A 19,465-nucleotide genomic window follows, 5' to 3' on the forward strand; every position below is an offset into this window, starting at 1 on the left:
TGTAAAAAACTCAACAAGATCAATAACCCTTGCATACATTTAACTTATAGCTAAAATAATAATAGTGTATGTAAAAAATGTAAATAAAAAGTAAAAGAAGAATCGCTCATTTTCGCGAACAGATTACACACATATGCGTGAAAATGTTGCAAACGCATAAGAGAGGGGAAATATTTCTAATAAGACTGGTACGGTCACTTGTTTACGAGCGTGTAGATCTAAAGCAGTAAGTAGTGTAGATCGAAAAATCGGGTTTCAACTACACAGGTTTCGGTGAACATGGAAGGTTTGTTGTCTTTGAAAGGGAGGGGGAAGAAAGAAATAGGAATGTTTAAAAACATTATAGATTTTAGATTTGTTTAGTTAAAATGTATGCCTTTATCTACATTAAATTGATCATCGGTGGGGAGAAAAAATATATTTTTAAAGTTGTGAACGGCAGCGGATAAGCAGCCCGTGGATAATCCGGAATTTACTAGATTATCCTTTTGAGTAGTTTTTAAGACCTCGCAAAGAAGAAGGGGGGAAAAAAAAAAACTCCGATTGATTAAAAACGTTGCTCCATACCATTCATTGGTATCCGTATGACAGGGCTACTCCCTCAGCTGCTACTGAGCTGGCTCATTTTAAAATTTTCAAAGGGGGGTGGGGTCAAAGGGTATATACTCAGTGCAGAAAAATCGCAAAAACCACCCCCACATATATAGAAATACTTTGATTTCTCAAAGCCTGGGGGGGGGGGCAATTTTTCCCGCTTGACCTCCCTTAATGACGGACCTGCAACCGAGCACGCCATTCTCCTCGCCCACGATCAAGATCCCCAAACTGAGATCATATTAAAATACAGGAAATTTACCCCCCCCCCCCCCTCCAAAAAAACAAATGAGCGTCATTGTCTGAGCCACGAGCCCCACCCTCTGTGGACATCCCTAAACCCTGATTGATTCAGAAAAAGTTATCAACCGTCCGACTGTTACTCTACCCCCCCCCCCCCCTACGATACCATTTTATAGCGAATCAACCACGATATTCAAAGGTTGCACTGATATCAGCAACTCCATTTTTTCGTGTAAATTTAATCCTGTAAATGACTTCTAAAAAATGCTTTTCTCCAATTGCTCACTTTAGCCCCACTTGAATCTTCACGAAGCTATCTATACATTTGTGGAACTCTCGATTATCTGCGGAATAGGGTGGCACGGTAACCGCGGAGAACCGAAAATAGCGGATAATCCGAATAATAGGTAAAAAACGATATTTAGTAAAAAACAATAGCTAAAAATGTTAATGACACTCACAAATGCATTTAAGTTTTTCTTAAAACATTGCTACATCGCATCTTCTAAATTGAATAAAAAAATTGTATGTAGATATGTAGAATCTTTTCGCTATCAATAACAGAATCATAAATTTAAAAAAAAAAAAAAAGTGAAAAGTCCCTCGGATAATCCGAACGCCATAATCGGGATTTTCTACATATTTTATTTTAAGCATATATGTAATGTGCCGCCATCTAGTACGTAATAGAAAAGTTACACTGATTTTTTTTTAAAAAAGCATAGTTACCGTTTCTAAGAATTTAAACCACTATAATACAAGAACATTTTTTTTTTGAAGTATCTGTGGTATATTAAAAAAATAAAAAAATGCAAGAAATGTATAATGGTAGAAATCCTATATATTTCTCAAAAATATTTACTTGGTGTACAAAAACTTTATTATGTATTTAAATATTAAATTCAACAAAGTGATGTTACTGTACTTTTCACATTTGCTGCGTAAAACGTTATTAACGCGCAATATTAATTTTTAATAACTGTCTGCAGCATCATATGCAAAGACAGAAAATCACGAATAGTTTTACTTTTCAAAACAAAAGTTTTGTGCAAATATTAAAAAACAACTTATAATTTTCTGTTTGTTTTTGAACTAATGCAAAAAGAGTTAAAAGATTTCAATAATTTGTAAATTTCAAAGTCAATGGAGATGTTTTTCTATTCAGATTTTTATGATCTCACTCTTAAAACAAATCCTGAAGGAGTCATTAACTCTTTATTTTGTGGTTAGATGGCGCCAAAAAATATTTTAGCTGCAAAACCAACCATAACAGTCACGTTGCCATGGTAAAACATTGTTTTTAAGTGCAAGTTTTGAAGGAAATTTTTGAATATGTCTCTTTTTTGCTAGGCTTTACAGATCTAAACACTGCATTCGGTGGCTGCTGACATCAAAACAACTATTTCATACAATTTACTAGAATCGATATTTTTTTCCTTTTTAGTAGATCAAAGAAATTCCTCCATATTCATTTATTTCTCATTCAAATATTTAAAGCTAGTCTGTTTTATTCACATCTGTATTTATAGACGCTCTGACGCAAGAATATTGGTGGCATTTCAATTTCATCGATATTTTACCTTTTTCTTAAGTATTATAGACGTTTAAAGCGCTGCTGGTTTGATGAAATAAATAAATATAGGCTAGATCGGGGTACGTTTATGCATGGGGCACGTTTGCGCAGTGCCCTTTTTTCAAAACGAACTGGAGTGTCAACAGTCATAACAGATTGATGCTACTCCCTAACAAATATTCTCACTAATTTTTGAGAATTAGTCGAGGGTCGGTCCAGCAAGTAGAAGGAATAATCTGTTTTCTACCAAGATCAGTAAATTTTGCGTTGAACGTTTTGACGCTTATTGTGAATAAATAACACTTAGTTAAAATAAATAAATAAATAAAAAATTACAGATTTTTATCCTTTTTTGAAAATTATATTTGTATGAACTGAAATGTTATTAAATTTTTTTGTACGTTAAAAATAAATCCAAACTAGGCGACGGGGCAAGTTTACGCGTTGAACGTGGTAGCATCTTCACGATCGTTCTTGCTGTGTCTTACTTAAATGTGCCCCTGACACTTTTTTCGCACCAAACTGTATTAAACATTTTTAATATTTTCCAGCTATTTAGTTTTGAAAATTACCATTTAATTCTTAATTAAGCTAGACATTCGTACCTTATAGCTTACAATCATATAGTGTCCCTTTAGCTTCAACTTTATACATTATTCAGTCTGTAATAAATTTGCTTTCTTTTAGCGATAGTAAGACATCACATTCAAAACTCTTAACAGAACCACGTTAGATTTCAAAATAAATGTGCATAACTTTCCCCGTGCCCGGAGCAAGTTTACGCAACCGACCGGGATTTAAAAATATTTTTTTCAACGGTTAAAAACACAAGCTGAGCAACAACTAAATATACCACTTTTGACTGCATTACCTGCTTCATAAAACCGCAATGGCTAACGTTTCCTATGTTAAAACATAAAAATTAGAATATTAATTGAAAAAAAAATCGGCGTAAACGTGCCCCGGTCTACCCTTTGTATACAGTTGCGTACCTAGCATGGGTGACACCCGGGCAGTAATTTGTGGTGTCACACCCCCTTCTACAAATGTAAACAAAAAATAATAGCAAAATAAATATATAAATAAATAACAGATTTTAACGTTCTACGAAACATGAAATTCAACAATTTTCAGAAACAATAAATTACATTTGTGTATAACGAAATTTTAAGTGGGTTAATGTACAAAAATCGAATAAAAATATGAACGCTGCCCTAGACGCATATCTGCACAATGCAGGTCTGTCCCGATGTCAAAACAATAAGGGGTGTATGAAATTGATTACCCAATATTTATTTCAAACATAGGGAAAGATAATGGGTTTCAATTTTTTTGTTTAAGAGAAAGTCACTACTAGTTGACAATATGAATCTAATATTGTGTATAATATTCACTTCATGATATGGAGTGTGGGAGAGGGGATCCGGGGTCCCCCCTCCCCCGGGAAAATTTTCAAATTTGTCGTCTTAAAGATGCATTTTATAGCTTCATATTTTTCAAAAACATGCAATTTCACTTTGAGTCTCCGCCCCCTCCCCCCAGAAGGGTGACATCCGGAGAGAAAAAGTCGCCCTTGCCCCCCTTGTAACGACGCCACTGCATACAGATATGATGAAATTTTTCTGAGAGGTGGTTCTACTCACAATATTTAGTCATTTCACACATTTAAAATATGATAGATGTGATCTGCAGTGTAAAGATAAAGATGTGGAAAATTTTCACTTTTATTTATTTATTTATTTATTTTTTTTTTCATTTTTTCATTTTTGTACTTTACGTTTAGTGTACAAGCACGAAAAGACGTTGGAATCAAACATTTCCCAATTGTTAGTGTGGAAACGAGTTTCTTCAAATACAATGAAACCTGTGTAAGTTGACCACCTGCGGTGCACTACTTTAGAGGTCAACTTCAACAGGTGGTCAACTTACAGAGGTTGTTTTATATGATAAGGGCTAATTCCGTGCCTGAAAAAAGCGGTCAACTTAGACAAGTGGTCAACAAGGGTGGTCAACTTCACAGGTTTTACTGTATCTCAAAGCCTCTCATTTCTGCTATCATACTGCGCTTTACCTTCTCTCGGTAATGATAATTTCATTAGAAATTTGTTTTACTATAATATACGTACGAAACGTGTCCACTTTATAATGTCTCCACAAACTAAATAGTCGCTATACATTTGTAATCGGCTGTTTACATACGCGAAGTAAACAAAGAAACATTTGAGCTTAAATGGAATTTTTGAATTACCAAAGCAGGGCACAAGTAAGATAAATTTTCTATTCAAGGAAAACTAGTGTGTCCAAGGAACTGATTTTTAACAGCAGGCTTAAAGTAATAAGCAGCCTATTGACTACTTAAATAAAAGTTCTAAAAACACATGAATATAAATACTTGATACTTACAAAAATCAAGTCGGAGTTGCCCACAAAGAAGGAAGGGGTCATAGCGAAGACTGCGGCATTGAAATTTTTTGGGGGTGGGAGAATTACGGGTATTTTTCTTTCTTTATTTTTTTGTTACTTGAGGTAGGCTCTAATTCTCGAAAAGTCTTGATGGTAAATAGGAGAGGGGGTATTCCCTTGGGGGGGGGGACACTCATGTATATGTTATTAGGAATTTCATGATTTTAGCGAAATATTCTTGATTTTTTTTTTTTTTTTGTAAAGAGAAAAATCGACTGCATAAATGTTCTTCAATACGAACAATTAGCAGCCTCTTGTGTATTACAATCAAGATTAATCGAAGAACGAGTCGTTATTCTTCAAGGTCATTCATGTTCATTATTAATAAAAAGATACTATAACATAATTCTACATCAAGTTTAACTATCTGATAGATGTCTTGCCCATTACAATCTGCTTGTTTCTCAATGATTTGCATTTGTTTTTTATCCACCTATTAAAATAGAAACTTACAGATCATTGAAACCAGTAATTTAAGCAATTTTCTTCAATATTTCACTTAATCAATTTAGTATTACCACTTGAGCTTGCATGAACTGGAAGGCATCCGGCGGTGGTCCCTTTTCACCCCCTAATCCTTGCTGTAGAGCTAATCCTTGGAACCAAGCGCTAAGCTGCAAGAAATTGGTTTTGTTAATGTTGAACATGCTTGCCCCACAATGTGAAAGTATTTTAATATATACTTATATTGATCAAATTACGTTGAAATACTTGATGCATACACATATATACTTATATTGATCAATTTCAGATGCAGAAAATCTGGTTAATTTTTTCACTCTGTATTAAGTTTATAGCAAAGCTGTATGAAAGCTTGTTAACGAAGCTATCCACATAATATAGAATGCATTAAAAATAGGTTCTGTAAAGTTTATTGCATTGCTGCTAGAAGTGCAAGTTGGGAGCTAATTGTTCAGACTAAGTTAAAAAAAAAAAAAAAAATCAGGTGCCTATTTTACTTGTTTTGTTAAACTATTCAAAATAAAATGCAAATTATTACTTTAAATTATCATTTCGGTTTAAACATGCTATTGGGTCAGTTGCACTCTGTATTTGTAAAATACAAACGCTTCTTCTAATGAATCACTTTAGCACAGATTGCTATATTTGCACATCATTACGGTTTCTAATAGGATGACGCCGCAATATAAGGACTCTCAAAGCAACTTTGAATTAATTTATAATGCACAATGGTTGAAATATTTTCGAATAGGACCAACATTGTTCAAAGTTTGTTCATTTAGAATTAAGAATGCTTTTTAGTTGATGCTCTTTTACTAACAGCCATTTTTAGGCTATCATTGTAAGATTGACACGGATCTTTATAGATGATAAAGCAAATATTTTGCTTAGCACCAATCATTTTCCTATTACAAATATTTCTTAAATTAGAAACGTACATCACCAGGTGGCCCAGGAGGTCCCGGTCTGCCAGGTACACCATGTGATCCAGGTTCACCAACTTCTCCTCTTTCTCCGGGATATCCTGGTGTTCCAGGCTCCCCAGAAGTACCCTAGAATAAACATTTAAACATTTATTTTTTTTTGATTTTTCTAACACAAAATGTTTTACACATTACTCCATTTTGCTAACAGTAAATTGTCCAAAGTTTTTTCCCCTTCTGAAGTCCACCCAGGAATTGATTGATGTATTTTTAAGATGTATGGACAATAGGAAATTTCAAATTTCAGATAAAACTTGCATTAGATGAGAAGCGTTATTAGGGCCTGACCGCACTCAAACATTACAATCAATCGAATAACGTTTAGTTCCAAGGTTTACATAACATAATTTGAATAAAATTCCTAATTCTCCTATTCCTTATCAAAGTCAAGTTTCGTTAGATTGCGCTGTAAAAGTAATTTCTGTAAAATGTCATTTAATTTCAAAACAAATAGCCTTACAACTTGACTACCATTATTTTCATCGAAATTTACAGGTTAGAGTACACCCATGAATTGACAGAAAAATAAAGTTTAGATTTTTTGACAGTTTTTGTGAAAAAAATCGGTAAAAACTGAGATTTTGGTACATACAAAAAATGGTCCAGGTCATTAAAAAGCATTATCTTGAACACTTTCAAAAGTATTGTATATATTTCGAAAGTTTAAATATTTGATTATCTTCATATGCTGCTTAAACACGCTTTAATCACCAATTTCTATCGTATCAACAGACAGGGGCGTGCACAGAAATTTTGGGGCCCGTCACAAATGACTTTTACGGGACCCCTTACATTGTTTATCCCTAAGACCCTACATATTTTTCACCCCTCATTTAAAAAATTTCGGGCCCCATTCAGGCTTGGGCTTGAGCCCAACAGGTGTTCCTTGTCCCCTCCCCCTTCTTTGCACGTCCCTGTCAACAGATTAAAAATTAAACTGTTGCCAAGCATTCAATATCACCGTCGAAAGTTGCCAACCGTTCAGCTCTTCAACTTTTTAAAATAAAAATATTCTCACTTGTCTTTGAATATGTGTTGCTGTTATGTTGTTGTTAATGATACCACTTTGGAAATTCATGGGTTCTGAGAAAGCGAGCCGCCACGCAGGGAGGCTTGACCTCAATAGATAGTCACACCAAATCCAGAAGTTTAATATTGTTCTGAAAGGAAGATAATTCTACAGGGACTTTAATCCATGGTAATTGCTAGTGATCAACCATAGGACTGTCAGTACTTGGTACGGTTCTTGCTCTCCTTTTCCTGAGTTTCACAGATTCGAATTTTGAAAAATATGCACTCGAATGTTTTTTTTTTTTTTTTCAATTCAAAATGTTAAGCATTCTAAATGTAATCAAAATAACAGACATCGCTTTTTTTTCCCTGCCCTCTCCTATTTCATCCTTTAAAAGTGTTTATCAAACTGATCACAATAACGATTTTCAATGTTCTCGCTCCATTACAAAATGTCAAGGAATGTTTCACTGTTGAAGAGGAAAAAAACCAATTCTGATATAAAGTTTTAGTTTTGTGTATTTTCCAACTTAATTTCTTCAACCTGGATAGGTCATGTTGCACAATTGAAAATAGGTTTAGTTGAAAATCTTGCAAACAGATTACTCTTTCTATTTCTTAACGAGATAGTCATACAGTCGGACACTTGTAATAACGAGCGCCGATTTAACGAGAATCCGGATTTAAGGGGGAAATCAGAAAAATTTGGTTGATACAATGTTAAATCTGTGAGAGTATGACTCGGTTTTAACAACGAAGAAAACCCCCATTGAAGCGAGTTATATTTTTGTGACTCATAAAATTTCTATTGACTTTCAGCTCAGTCTATCCTTTCTCAGAAAATGCCTCTAACATTCCGAAGTTTACCGAAAGTTTTAGTGATGTATCAGAACAAGTGATGACTGCTCTTTTTTTAAATTCATGGATAATTTAAATTATCCACATTTATTTATATGTGGACATTTCAAATATTATTTGTGGAAATTTGAAGTATTTGAAAATTATAATAATAAGGAAAGCGACGGCGAATGTGAAAAAATTTTTTTCTTTTCTTTTTCTTGCTTAGCAACCCTTAACATGATGATTGTTTTTTTGATATGCAGAAAAACTTTAAAATTTTTTCGAAAGCAACAGCAGACGAACGAAATAATAAGACAGTTTAAAGCAAGTTTTCTTCGGCAATCTACAGGATCTTAAGAATGAATTATTTTTTATATATATTTTTTTTTGCATGAACTCGTTTTCTATGAGCTCTCTCTCTCTCTTTTTAACGAGCAAACATCGCTGTTCCTTTGCTCTCGTTACACTGTATTTTCATCGTATTAAGATAAGTCCATCGTTTTGAAGTTTTCCGAAGAAGCGCTTATTTCCGCGAGCCGTATTTTTCGCGAAAATGAAGAAAGCTGTGTTTTCGCGAGCTGAAAGGTTCGCAAATTTCGTATGAACAGAACCGAAAGTTGATTGAACTAGTAAAATTGAAATATTTCGAGAGGCTGAAATTTTCGCGATTTCTACAGGCCCGCGAAAATTAAAACGTCGCGAAAATAAGTGCTTTTACAGTACTCAGTATATTTAATAACAAAATGCATATAAAAATGCATTACAGAATTATATTTCTAAAACAAAGCGCAACCCCCCCCCCCCCCCTGCTTTTTCAAATGATGGGCCGGTATCGTGGTCCTCGATTATGATGCAAAATGTTTTTACAAAAGTGAAAAATATGAACGTAGTTAACTTTGTGAACATAACTGTTTCAAAATAAAGGGTTGTTCATTGAGATTTTTTGCTCTTGTTAATAGTTGGAATGTATACAAATGTTTCTATCTGTATAAAGATAATTTCATCTAAAGTGAATTTTGATAAGTCTTTGAATGAAGTGATGCTGGGACTCCATTCTTCAACAAATTTCGATGAACTATTAGTTTATAACCAAAAAAAAAAAAAACTTACCCTAGGTCCTGGAATCGGTACGAGAGGGTAATTTGGTTCTACTGCTCCCCTTGGAATTTCAGCTGGTGCATCAGGTTCCTGTTAGAAAACATGAATGTAATGTAGGTACCGTTTATATTTGTTTGTTTTATTTATGTAATCTCGTTATTTGTAAAAATCAATTCTTACTTGGGGTAAAACGGTTTGTTCAGGTGATAAAACTTCATCGTCATCTGTCAAAGAAAAAAAATGTTTGGAATATATATATATATATATATATGCATAATACATTTTGAATGAGGCCGAATATGATTATATTTATTCATTTCTACATTTTATAATCACAAAAAAAAAAAAAAAAAACTGAAGTCATACTAATATATAACAAAGTTGATAAATTATATTAGAATGTAATGAATGGCACTAATTACGGCGACGATTAATACATTAAAAACAAGTTTATTGCTTAATCTTTATTTGCGTTGGTTAACATTTGTCCTTCTTAATATTTCGGAAATGTTATTGATTTAAAATTTAACTTATGGGGGGGGGGTACTGATTTTTAGTAAAAGGATCCGAGACGAATTACGTTCATTAGAATGAAAGTTCTTCATGAATGATGAATTTTAAGGAAGTAAAATTAAGTTAGAGGTATTGCAGCCAAGTTTCACTGCAGTGCCGGATCTACGGGGGAAGGGGATAAATCCGGCTGGAGAGAGGCAAATTCACCTTATTTCTGTTTTTTCTTTCTTTCTTTTTTTTCTTTGTTTGTTCAAATTCCATATGAAAGTTTTGAAGGAAGGTGGTTAAGAGTGGCAGTTTCAAGATTTGACCTGGCTCGAAAAATTTGTTTATCCGGCACTGTTGTACTGCAATATTAAATAAAAAGCTTAACTTCTCAAAGTGTTGCCGATGAGTGATGACTCATTAAAGAAAGATCTTTTATTCAACCTTACTATTTCAGACACAACTTGTAAAGTTTTAATCGGGATAAAAGCATCTTATTTACACCCGAACAATTACTTTTTGTTTATGTAAATGGAATAGTGACAATTTTTTTGGTATTCTGCGGATTTGGTGTATCGTGAAAAAGTAATATTGAATTTTTAATAATTTCCAAAATATTTTTACAAGACGCAACGAGGTTTAGAAGTTAAATCATATTAAATGCCTGATCGAAATTTATTTTAAATTCTATAAAATTAAATGTTAACATTGGTTTAAGCGAACATTCTATGATTGCGCAATGCTAGTACGGGTTCTTGTTCATAATGCTATACACGAAATAGCTGAAAATATTTGAAGAAATCTTATCGGTATATTATTAAAAAAAAAAAAAAAACCTTCCTCAAAAAGCTAAATGAAACCTTTTCTCTGGGAACAAGAATTTGTTTCACCCTTTTAAAATTTTAAAAACAAATACATGAACTCAAGATAAACGCTAAAAGGATTTTTTTAAATTTTAATTTTAAACTTATTAACCTGTATTGAAACGTAATGCATATCAAACAATATCATGTTATATTTAATATTTCATTTTAAGAAATTTATCTCTTCCTCTTCCTTAAAACTTGATACCCCTCCCAGTATTTCGTAGCCTACGAGGATGCAAGGACCATTTGTACTTCGTTTAGTTTAAGCACAAAAGAGGGCGCTAGCTGTTATGCAAACTCCTCGGTTTGTTTTGAGATAACGGGGCTATTTGTTTACTCGCAAACATCCATTTATTTTGTAAGGTATGTTAACTTACGTCAAATATGATATTATATGTGTAACATTTCAAACACTTTTCCCTATTGCTCACATATTTTGATAAATATTTCCGGATATAAAAGTAAAATTGGTAAAAGGACACATGATTTTTTTCTCTAACAAACAGTCAAAAAGTCAAATTTTTTATACCCAGTTGCCAGTGGCGTAGCTAGACCCGACTTTCGGGGGGGGGGGGGGGGGTTACTTCTTATACATATATATATATATATATATATATATATATATATATATATATATATATATATATATATATATATATATATAATCGCTTGGAATTTTTTCCTTTTCTTCTTTTTTTTTCTTTCTCTTCTCTCTTCTTTTTCTCTTTTTTTTTTTTTTTTTTGAGACTAACTTTTCGGGGGGGGGGTTTGTCCCCAAAACCCCCCCCTTAGCTACGCCCCTGCCAGTTGCTCTCCAAAAGTGTACACAATGTACTAAATAAATTTTATATCTTAATTTTTCCGGAAGAAAGCGAAAGATCTAAAGCTGAAGCACTGAAATTATCTTTTTCATTTCCCCAACTGGCCCTTTTTCGATTTAAGGGAACTTCAAATAAACTATTTTCTCACTAAAAATATTGGTGATTACTTTACGTAGCCTGAAAAACATTTTTTGAATGAACATTCAATAAAATCTCTTGCCATAATTGCTTCAAGCTAATTGAAGAAGATTAACCAGGATCTTACTAACTTAACGTCAAATATTAGAAGTAATACCGCTCAGTAGTGTAACGAGGGGGAGGGGCAAAAGGCCCATGCCCAATCCAGAAAATTGTATACATATGGAGAGAATCTAAGTTCAAATTTTAAAATCGATTGAAAAATGGAAGTGCTGATTGATTAATGGACTTTAAAATATTATCTTCATAAGTGTGTGCCTTACTTTTTAATAATGTAATTATTTCATAAAAATTAAAATGGAGCTTTGAATGGGTGGGTAGGGGAGGAGAGAGTCAACTGTAGTCGTCCGTTTCAACTTTTAAGGCCATGTTATGATTTTTTTAGAATCAATAGCCAAATTTAAAAAAAAAAAAAAAAAACAGCTTGAGGGGAGCCCGACCCCCAAAGCTGCATTTTCTTTGACTCTCTAATTTTATGGTGCACTAGCCAGCTACCTATGCATCTAATCCCATTGTAGTGTGGAAAAAAAAGAAAAAAAAGGTGCTTTGCAACCTAATATATACAAATACAGTGCGGCATATCAACTTCCCATAATAGCGACGCTGTGTGCGCTGTGGTGAGAATGCGGTGATGAAGTGGTGTTGACGGCACACGTGCCATTTACCAATGGCAAAGTGCGGTGAACATTGTCATGTGTTATGGAGGAGTACATTTGTGACAGGGTTTTTGTTGATTATAACTTAGTAAGAATTTCTCACTCGGTTCCAACTTGGCTGACATGATCTTGTTTGCTTAGAAAAACTATTGTAAAAATCACCATGCAGAATTTTTTTTAGATTCCTATCAGAAAATCGCTGGGAAGCTGCATGGTTACGTTTCAAACGTTTCCAGGATAGATGATTTGGCCTGTGCCGCATTTTTTTAGCGTTGAGCGTCTGAGGTCGGCTATGCGTTTTTGGTTTCAGTGCAGCGCCTGTGGCTCCACAGTTTGATACGAAACATGAGTTTTTTAAAATTTGGAACAGGATCCAGCCGACCAAATTGGATAACGAGCGCGAAATTTTGGATGAGTGGTAGTAAAGTCAAACACTATTTTACTCCTCCACAGAACATGTTGGTGCTTTCCGTGCCATGCTACTGCTACTATTGCAAATGGCGCTGCTAATCTATGGATACCACTTCCACCACCGTATGCCCATCATAACTCACACAGTGCCCTCTCAAAATACGGGAGGTTGATATGCTGGATCCTGTAAAAGAGGTTGTTAACCTGATTGAGAGGGATTCGTTCCAACTTGTTTTGCAGAGTGTTAGTATCGACCAGAAAGTATAACACTACGAAATAAAACTTCTTGAAAATTCAGGGAATAAGCTGGTTTTGACACTAAACGCCTCGTTTAAGGCCCTCGGATGAAGCAACAAACTCCGGAAAGCAAGTTTAGTTTTTCAAGCAAAGATATAATATACTAAACCAGACTTACAAGCAATAAAAGATCCTCTGCAAACGAACCCTTTTATCAAGAGAAATAAGTTTGAAACTTTATCTGAACCAAAAATGGCGATACTTCCTCGTCGCTATTTTGCCATTTAACCCAGGGATAGTTAATGGCAAAAGTCTTATTATTAAGAGGTAAAAATGTATTACTGCAAAATATGTATATAGATGATGAAACTGAAATGGCCATGGCATTTGCCGACACTGTATTTAGGGGACTCTCGTTGTAACTAAGAGAGAGAGAGAGGGGAAGTCTGAAAATTAAACACTGAAATTGAATAAAAATTTAATGAAAAAAATGTGCATTTTTCTTTTGGCGAATACCAGACAATATTATAACTTTCGAAATGTAATTAATAATATCATTACAAAACTGTATTTTATAGTTGCGATATGCGGTGATACTTTTACTTGTTCTCCACATTCAAACCGCATACACAATTTCTAAAATCCCCGGTTTTAAGCAACGGAAAAAGCTTTGAAGATGCAAGCGTGTCTTACTAAGGTATTGTGATTTAAAGTTTTATGATAGAAACTTTTGACACACTCAAAGGGGAATAAAGGTTTCCAAATAGGTATATTGAATGAAATGAAAAATTTGGTTCTTAACCTTTGGGAAAATGACTTTTTTTCTTACTTAAGTTAGATGCGATATGCTACAACATAAACAATTGCTTCATTACATGCAATAGACCAGATTGCCCAAGTATAACATCCAGAGACTACAGTTTCGCTCTAAATAGAACTCTTCAGTCTGGAATAGTGAATAATCGAGCTGGAGGCAACGATTAGTTTGTTGGCACTCTCGGTTTCAATGAAATGACAGCTCAGGATCTCCAACTCAGTTATTCACCATTCCAAACAGAAGAGTTTAAATAAGAACGAAACTAGTCTCTGGATGTGATACCCGGGCTGTCTGGTATATTGCATGTAGTTCTGCCTTAGCCCTGGCTCAGGGGAGGTAACTTACTGCTAAATTGCTTAGATTTGGGGACAATCTTGCGAAACATTGAAATTCTTTGTAATAGATAAAAGAGCCTTCACTAGGCCTTGTTGTTGTCTTCCGTACTCCAAACTTATGTTGGCAAAACATTCTTGCTAAGTTTTTCACTTTATAAGATGAAGTGTTAACAAATCTGCGATCTATCTAGTGCTGAAAAACTGCAAGATAAAGTCAAACTTTTTAGTAGTTCTCTGTCCTACAATAGTGACAGCTTTTTAAATGACAACACAAATCTTCATTTTTTTTGTCTCTCAAATTAGCTCGAATTTACACTTATGACCCAGATATATATGCTAAAGCTGAGCATAAGTTTGTTGATAACAACGTCAGAGTGTAAACACTCTGATAGTAACATAAACCGGCAATTTTCATTTAAATGAATGTAAAATGCGAGTACCAAAAATACTTCACGCGAAACTATTTAAAATTAGTATTCTATTGAAAGTCAGTTCATCAAAACTGCTGTTATGAAAAATTCATTAACATTGAATAATTAAATATCCATATCAAGTAAAATGAATAATCTACATAAGCTCGATATACTTTCAAAACACTGACTGTAAAGATAACGTTATTTCATCAGCATGTGCTGTACCCACTGGTCCATGATAAGTTATTTGAAATTGCTGTGTTTGTGTCAAGTAGCTTAGCATATTTAGACATTTTAATTATTCAGTAAACATTTCATATAGCAGTAATCTTCGTGTAATAGGAATATTCCGTATTGCTAATTTAAAATTATGATATGGATACTTTTGACTTCATGTAGGACTAAATAATTTTTGGCTGTAAATACATATTTATGATTCTGTTGGCACATCTGTTGCATTGATTGGTTAGTCGGAGGGAGAAATGCAAGCTGAGAGGTTTCCGTATTGTCCTTTGTTAGAATATCCATAGAATCTCCCAACCTTTAAATTTAGATACTGTTGATTCTTTGTTGCATTCAAATTGTATAGCGATGTATATGTATGACAGTTTTCAAATGTTTGAGAATGTAACTGCTTTCGTGGTTGGTGGATTTTTCTGGTTGGTGGGTAATTTTACATTTTAAAGAAAATTCGTGAAAAACTTTCAGAATTTTTTCTTTCTTTTCCACTTGAAATTTTACATGGTCTCGCATTTATAATAAATTTTCAGAAACATGACATGTTGAATGATATTTCTAATGATTGAAACAACTGCCTGACATGCAGACATATTTTGTCTAAATGTAAATAATAATAAGTACTTTATAATGCAGTGTCTGAGATATGCTTTGAAATTGCTTGTGTAAGTAGTATTGTAGAACTAAATATAAATGTATAGGGAGATGTGGGGCAAAGTGAAATGGTGAAATATTTACTCTACTTTTAGCGCCACCTATCTGGTAATATTTTAACTATGTAGAAACATATGTAGTTTATTCCATCAGAAAAAAAATAATAGTGAAAAATCAAAGCATATGATAATACAAGCAATTTTTAAAAGTTGATACTCAAATTGTAATATTTTGTAGTAAGTTAAAAATTATTTTTGTTATTATGATGTGATAAAGTTCTTGCTATTATCATTTTAAATATCAATTGAGTCTAGCTAATAATCTGTGCATTATTTATTTAGTTAATATTAAACTTATCTGTATTTTAAATGTTTTCTACAATTAGTCGATTTCAGGCGGGCAAAATGGATTTGGAAAGTGAAATAGTATTTTTCGTTTACTCATTCAATCATTTTCTAAATTAAATGCGCATTAATCTATTAATTAATTTATTTGCATACCTTAATTTAATAATTCACGTACGTATTCAGTCATTCAATAATTTTCTTATTCATTTCTTATTTTACCCACAAATTTATTTTCCCTAACATGTTAATTAATTTATTAGTTATTGTTTCATTATATTTTCCTATTTTCCTTTATTCATTCATCGTTTTGTTTAGTTATTTATTTCATCAAAAATAATTTTTACAATCGAATAGAAAAGATTTCATTAGAAAAATATTTCATTTTTTACTTTGCCCCAGGAAAAAAAGAAAGAAAAATTCCCACCTGTTTTTGAAGCACAAATTAACTGCCAAAAATAGAAAATAAAGTTTCAACGCAAGTTTTACTTCCCTTACAACGCATATATATATATATATATATATATATATATATATATATATATATATATATATATATATATATATATATATATATATATATATATATATATATATATATATATGAAGTTCTTCCCTTACGTTCTGTAACTTAAAAAAAAAAATTCCATTTGTCCATTTTGTAAAAACTAAGTCACCTTAACTATTTCACTTTGCCCAAATTGCCCTATATCAAGACTGATAAATGTAACCTCTTAAATGAAACAAATCTGGAAAAATAAACTAAATGAGACCTTAGAATCGGTTTAAGAAAAAAGTTTTAAAGACTTTTCGGTTGTTTTTTTTTTTTCTTTTTTTTTTTTTTTTTGTTTTTTGTTAAAAGTGTTGATGCAAAATTAAATGAAAATCTATAAAGTGTTTAAGAAGAAAACTCTTTTAACTTTTCTGATAGTTTTTTTCTTGCCGTATTCATAGTTATAACATTTCATAATTACTTAATCGCATCAACAAAGCACGAACAATGTAAATAAGCACGAAAATTAAGCTCAGCACACATGATTCAAACTTCAATCGAGGTTTATAAATTTGTGTTTCGTAGATGACATAATAAGCTAGAAATGTTTGAGAAGATCGTAGATTCTGAGAGTTGTCAAGCCAAATAATGCAATAATTTGATTTTATGAATTCAACATTAAACAACTTTATTAGTTTTACTTCCCTCAATTAATCTTAACAGAAAAGAAAACTTCTTTGAAAGTGAGAAAACGTGTTTCATATTTTGCGTAAAATTCAGCCAGTTTTCTGTCTCAAGGCTACACTTTTATTAAATCTTTAACTTAAGTGAATTACATAGGTATATTTCCTCAGGATTACCTTCAGATACTTTTAGATCTACCTCGTATTGAATCCTAAAATAGAATTTTTAAGTATATAAGTTCAGTTGAAATAAATACAAGCATCGCTAAATGGACTGCATAACCAGACTTGTTGTGTTGATCACTGGTAAGTTAGGAAAATGGAGCATTTACCGAGCTGCGCGTGTTTCCAAGCAACTGTATAAGTGTCATCATTATTTGAAGATTTCCACTGTTAAAGAAGTATTTTGCCCAAGTTTTGCCAACTTACATTTTCTTCTCCAGCATATCAAAAAAAGGAATAATACTCTCTTTTCTTTTTAATAACACAAACAATTATTATGATAAAAAAAGTTTCACCTATAAAAACAAAGTGAACCAATATAGAGATCAGTCATATAACGAAATTATTCAAATTGCTGGCCATTGTGGCTCAGGTACAGCTGATGAAAATGGTTCAAATCACCTTGATTGGCATTTGAGCACATTTTCTTACTACGGTGGCTCTCACCAAAACATTTTTTTCACATAATATAGAATCAAACCTTATTTATTGAAAATATCTACTATATTTTTATATGAGATTTTAGCTGGATTTGATAACATTTAGACGACGTCATTCGATAACATCAAAAAAAAAAAAAAAAAAAAAAAAAAAAATTGCCAGTGAAATAAATGTATGAGCCATTTTCTAATTTAATCATGAATTTGTTCCTTTTTTCTTTTGGAAAAACTATTAAATATCATGAACATAGGCGCTTTACTATAATTAGGTCACAATTTTAGAAATAAAGACTTTTGATAAGTTTTCAACCCCCCAAAATGTGTAGGTGATATTTTTTTTTTTTTGGTCACACACGTAACGTGTGAGGAAAAAAAAGTTTCCTCCAAGATCAAATTGCTGGACTAGAAGAAAAATATATCCTATCATAAAAATTAACTTGATACATAATACCTGTAACCTGACTTCCATTCTCAAAAATTCGGCAGAAAGTTGTAACGAGGCTTTTTTTTTTTTTTTTTAAAGATGTCACACACGTAATGCTCCTAAATGGTTTTTATTACGAGTTGGATCTTTGCATTTGAATGTAAGAGAAAAAAGTAATTTACATAATTCAACTGAAAATAGTGTGTGCTGAACCTGAAACCAAGACTCAATAAGAGTTTAAAAAATAATAATAAAAAATAAATAAATATAACAAACTAAGAATTGTCTCTTTCATACCCAAAGAGCAAGTTAAACTAACTATTTATAATCTGCATTCTTTAAGATCGAAAGTACAATGTTCTACTCACCTTAAATTACATTCATATTTTTTGATAAGTTTTGGTTTTTGAGAAGAAGTGAAGTGCATAAATTCTACAGATGATTTAAAACATTCCAAACAGTTTTACACCACATAAGTAAGTGTTAGAAGTTCATGAGAGTTTATAAGCTTGACATTTTTCTGCTTCATCTATTTCGAAAATCAGCATGCCGAATAATTTTTTGAAGGTAAGTCATGAAAGGTAAGTCAATAAAAGCATGAAGTTTATCATTATTAATTAACTCATTGTTACTAATAAGAGCAAACTTCCTGTTTCACGTATTTTCTAGCAAAACCCCTAAGAGACGACCCATTTGAGGGCAAAAATACCCCTAAGTGAATTCTTGAGCATCAAACGACCACTGTGAAAAATTTGGCAAAGATCCAATGTAAACTGAATTTGAATATGGAAAACCTCAGTGGAAGGGGTCAAAGCCCCCTCCCCAGGGGGACAAAAAGTCCTCATGTGAGCTCCTGAGCACCAAAGAGACCTGTGCGAAAATTGGCAAAGATCCGACGTAAACTAGATTTTTATAAGGAAATCTTACCCCCCCCCCCCGAAGGGAGGGGGCTTTCCCACTCCAACTGCTGCACGTGGTCACAAACGAAACGCTCTAATGTCACACACGTAACGCTAATAAAAAAATTTTTATTGCTATTGTACGAGTTTTAGAAGAAAAAAATTGTGGAATATTTACTTAGTAGTATACTTAAGACACATGCTCAAAAATTACTGATCATTTATCTTTTAAAAACTTCACAGGAAATTACAAAATCATATGAGGTACATCTTAGTTTTAGATATTTTAGAGTCACACACGTAGTGCTGCATTTAAAATTTTATAAAAAATATTAAAATTATCCTATGGAAAAAACCCCCTTAAAAACTGCCTAAAAATCTTACACATATTTTCTGTTACTCCAATGAAAACTATTAAGAAATATTTTTAAAAAACATAATATTGGTTTTTATTGTTATTTGCAAAGAAATGGTATTAAAACGTCACACACGTAACGCCGGAATGGCCCTTTACGAGCTTCCACAAAAAAAAAAAAAAAAAAAAAAAAAA

General features: G+C 32.6%; 1 protein-coding gene across 1 annotated transcript in view; it reads right to left on the reverse strand.

Moving 5' to 3' along the window:
• Nucleotides 1-19,465, reverse strand: part of LOC129231807 (collagen alpha-1(I) chain-like) — a 139,719-nt gene that overhangs the window by 83,148 nt on the left and 37,106 nt on the right. Inside the window, exons 3-6 of the mRNA XM_054866183.1 lie at nucleotides 9,448-9,491; nucleotides 9,280-9,357; nucleotides 6,274-6,387; nucleotides 5,392-5,487 (exon numbers count right to left, since the gene is read on the reverse strand). Coding sequence (XP_054722158.1) covers nucleotides 5,392-5,487; nucleotides 6,274-6,387; nucleotides 9,280-9,357; nucleotides 9,448-9,491 — 332 coding nt within the window. The remainder of the gene's footprint in view (nucleotides 1-5,391; nucleotides 5,488-6,273; nucleotides 6,388-9,279; nucleotides 9,358-9,447; nucleotides 9,492-19,465) is intronic.

This window comes from Uloborus diversus, chromosome 10 (genome assembly GCF_026930045.1).
Source record: "Uloborus diversus isolate 005 chromosome 10, Udiv.v.3.1, whole genome shotgun sequence".
Classification (NCBI taxonomy): domain Eukaryota; kingdom Metazoa; phylum Arthropoda; class Arachnida; order Araneae; family Uloboridae; genus Uloborus; species Uloborus diversus.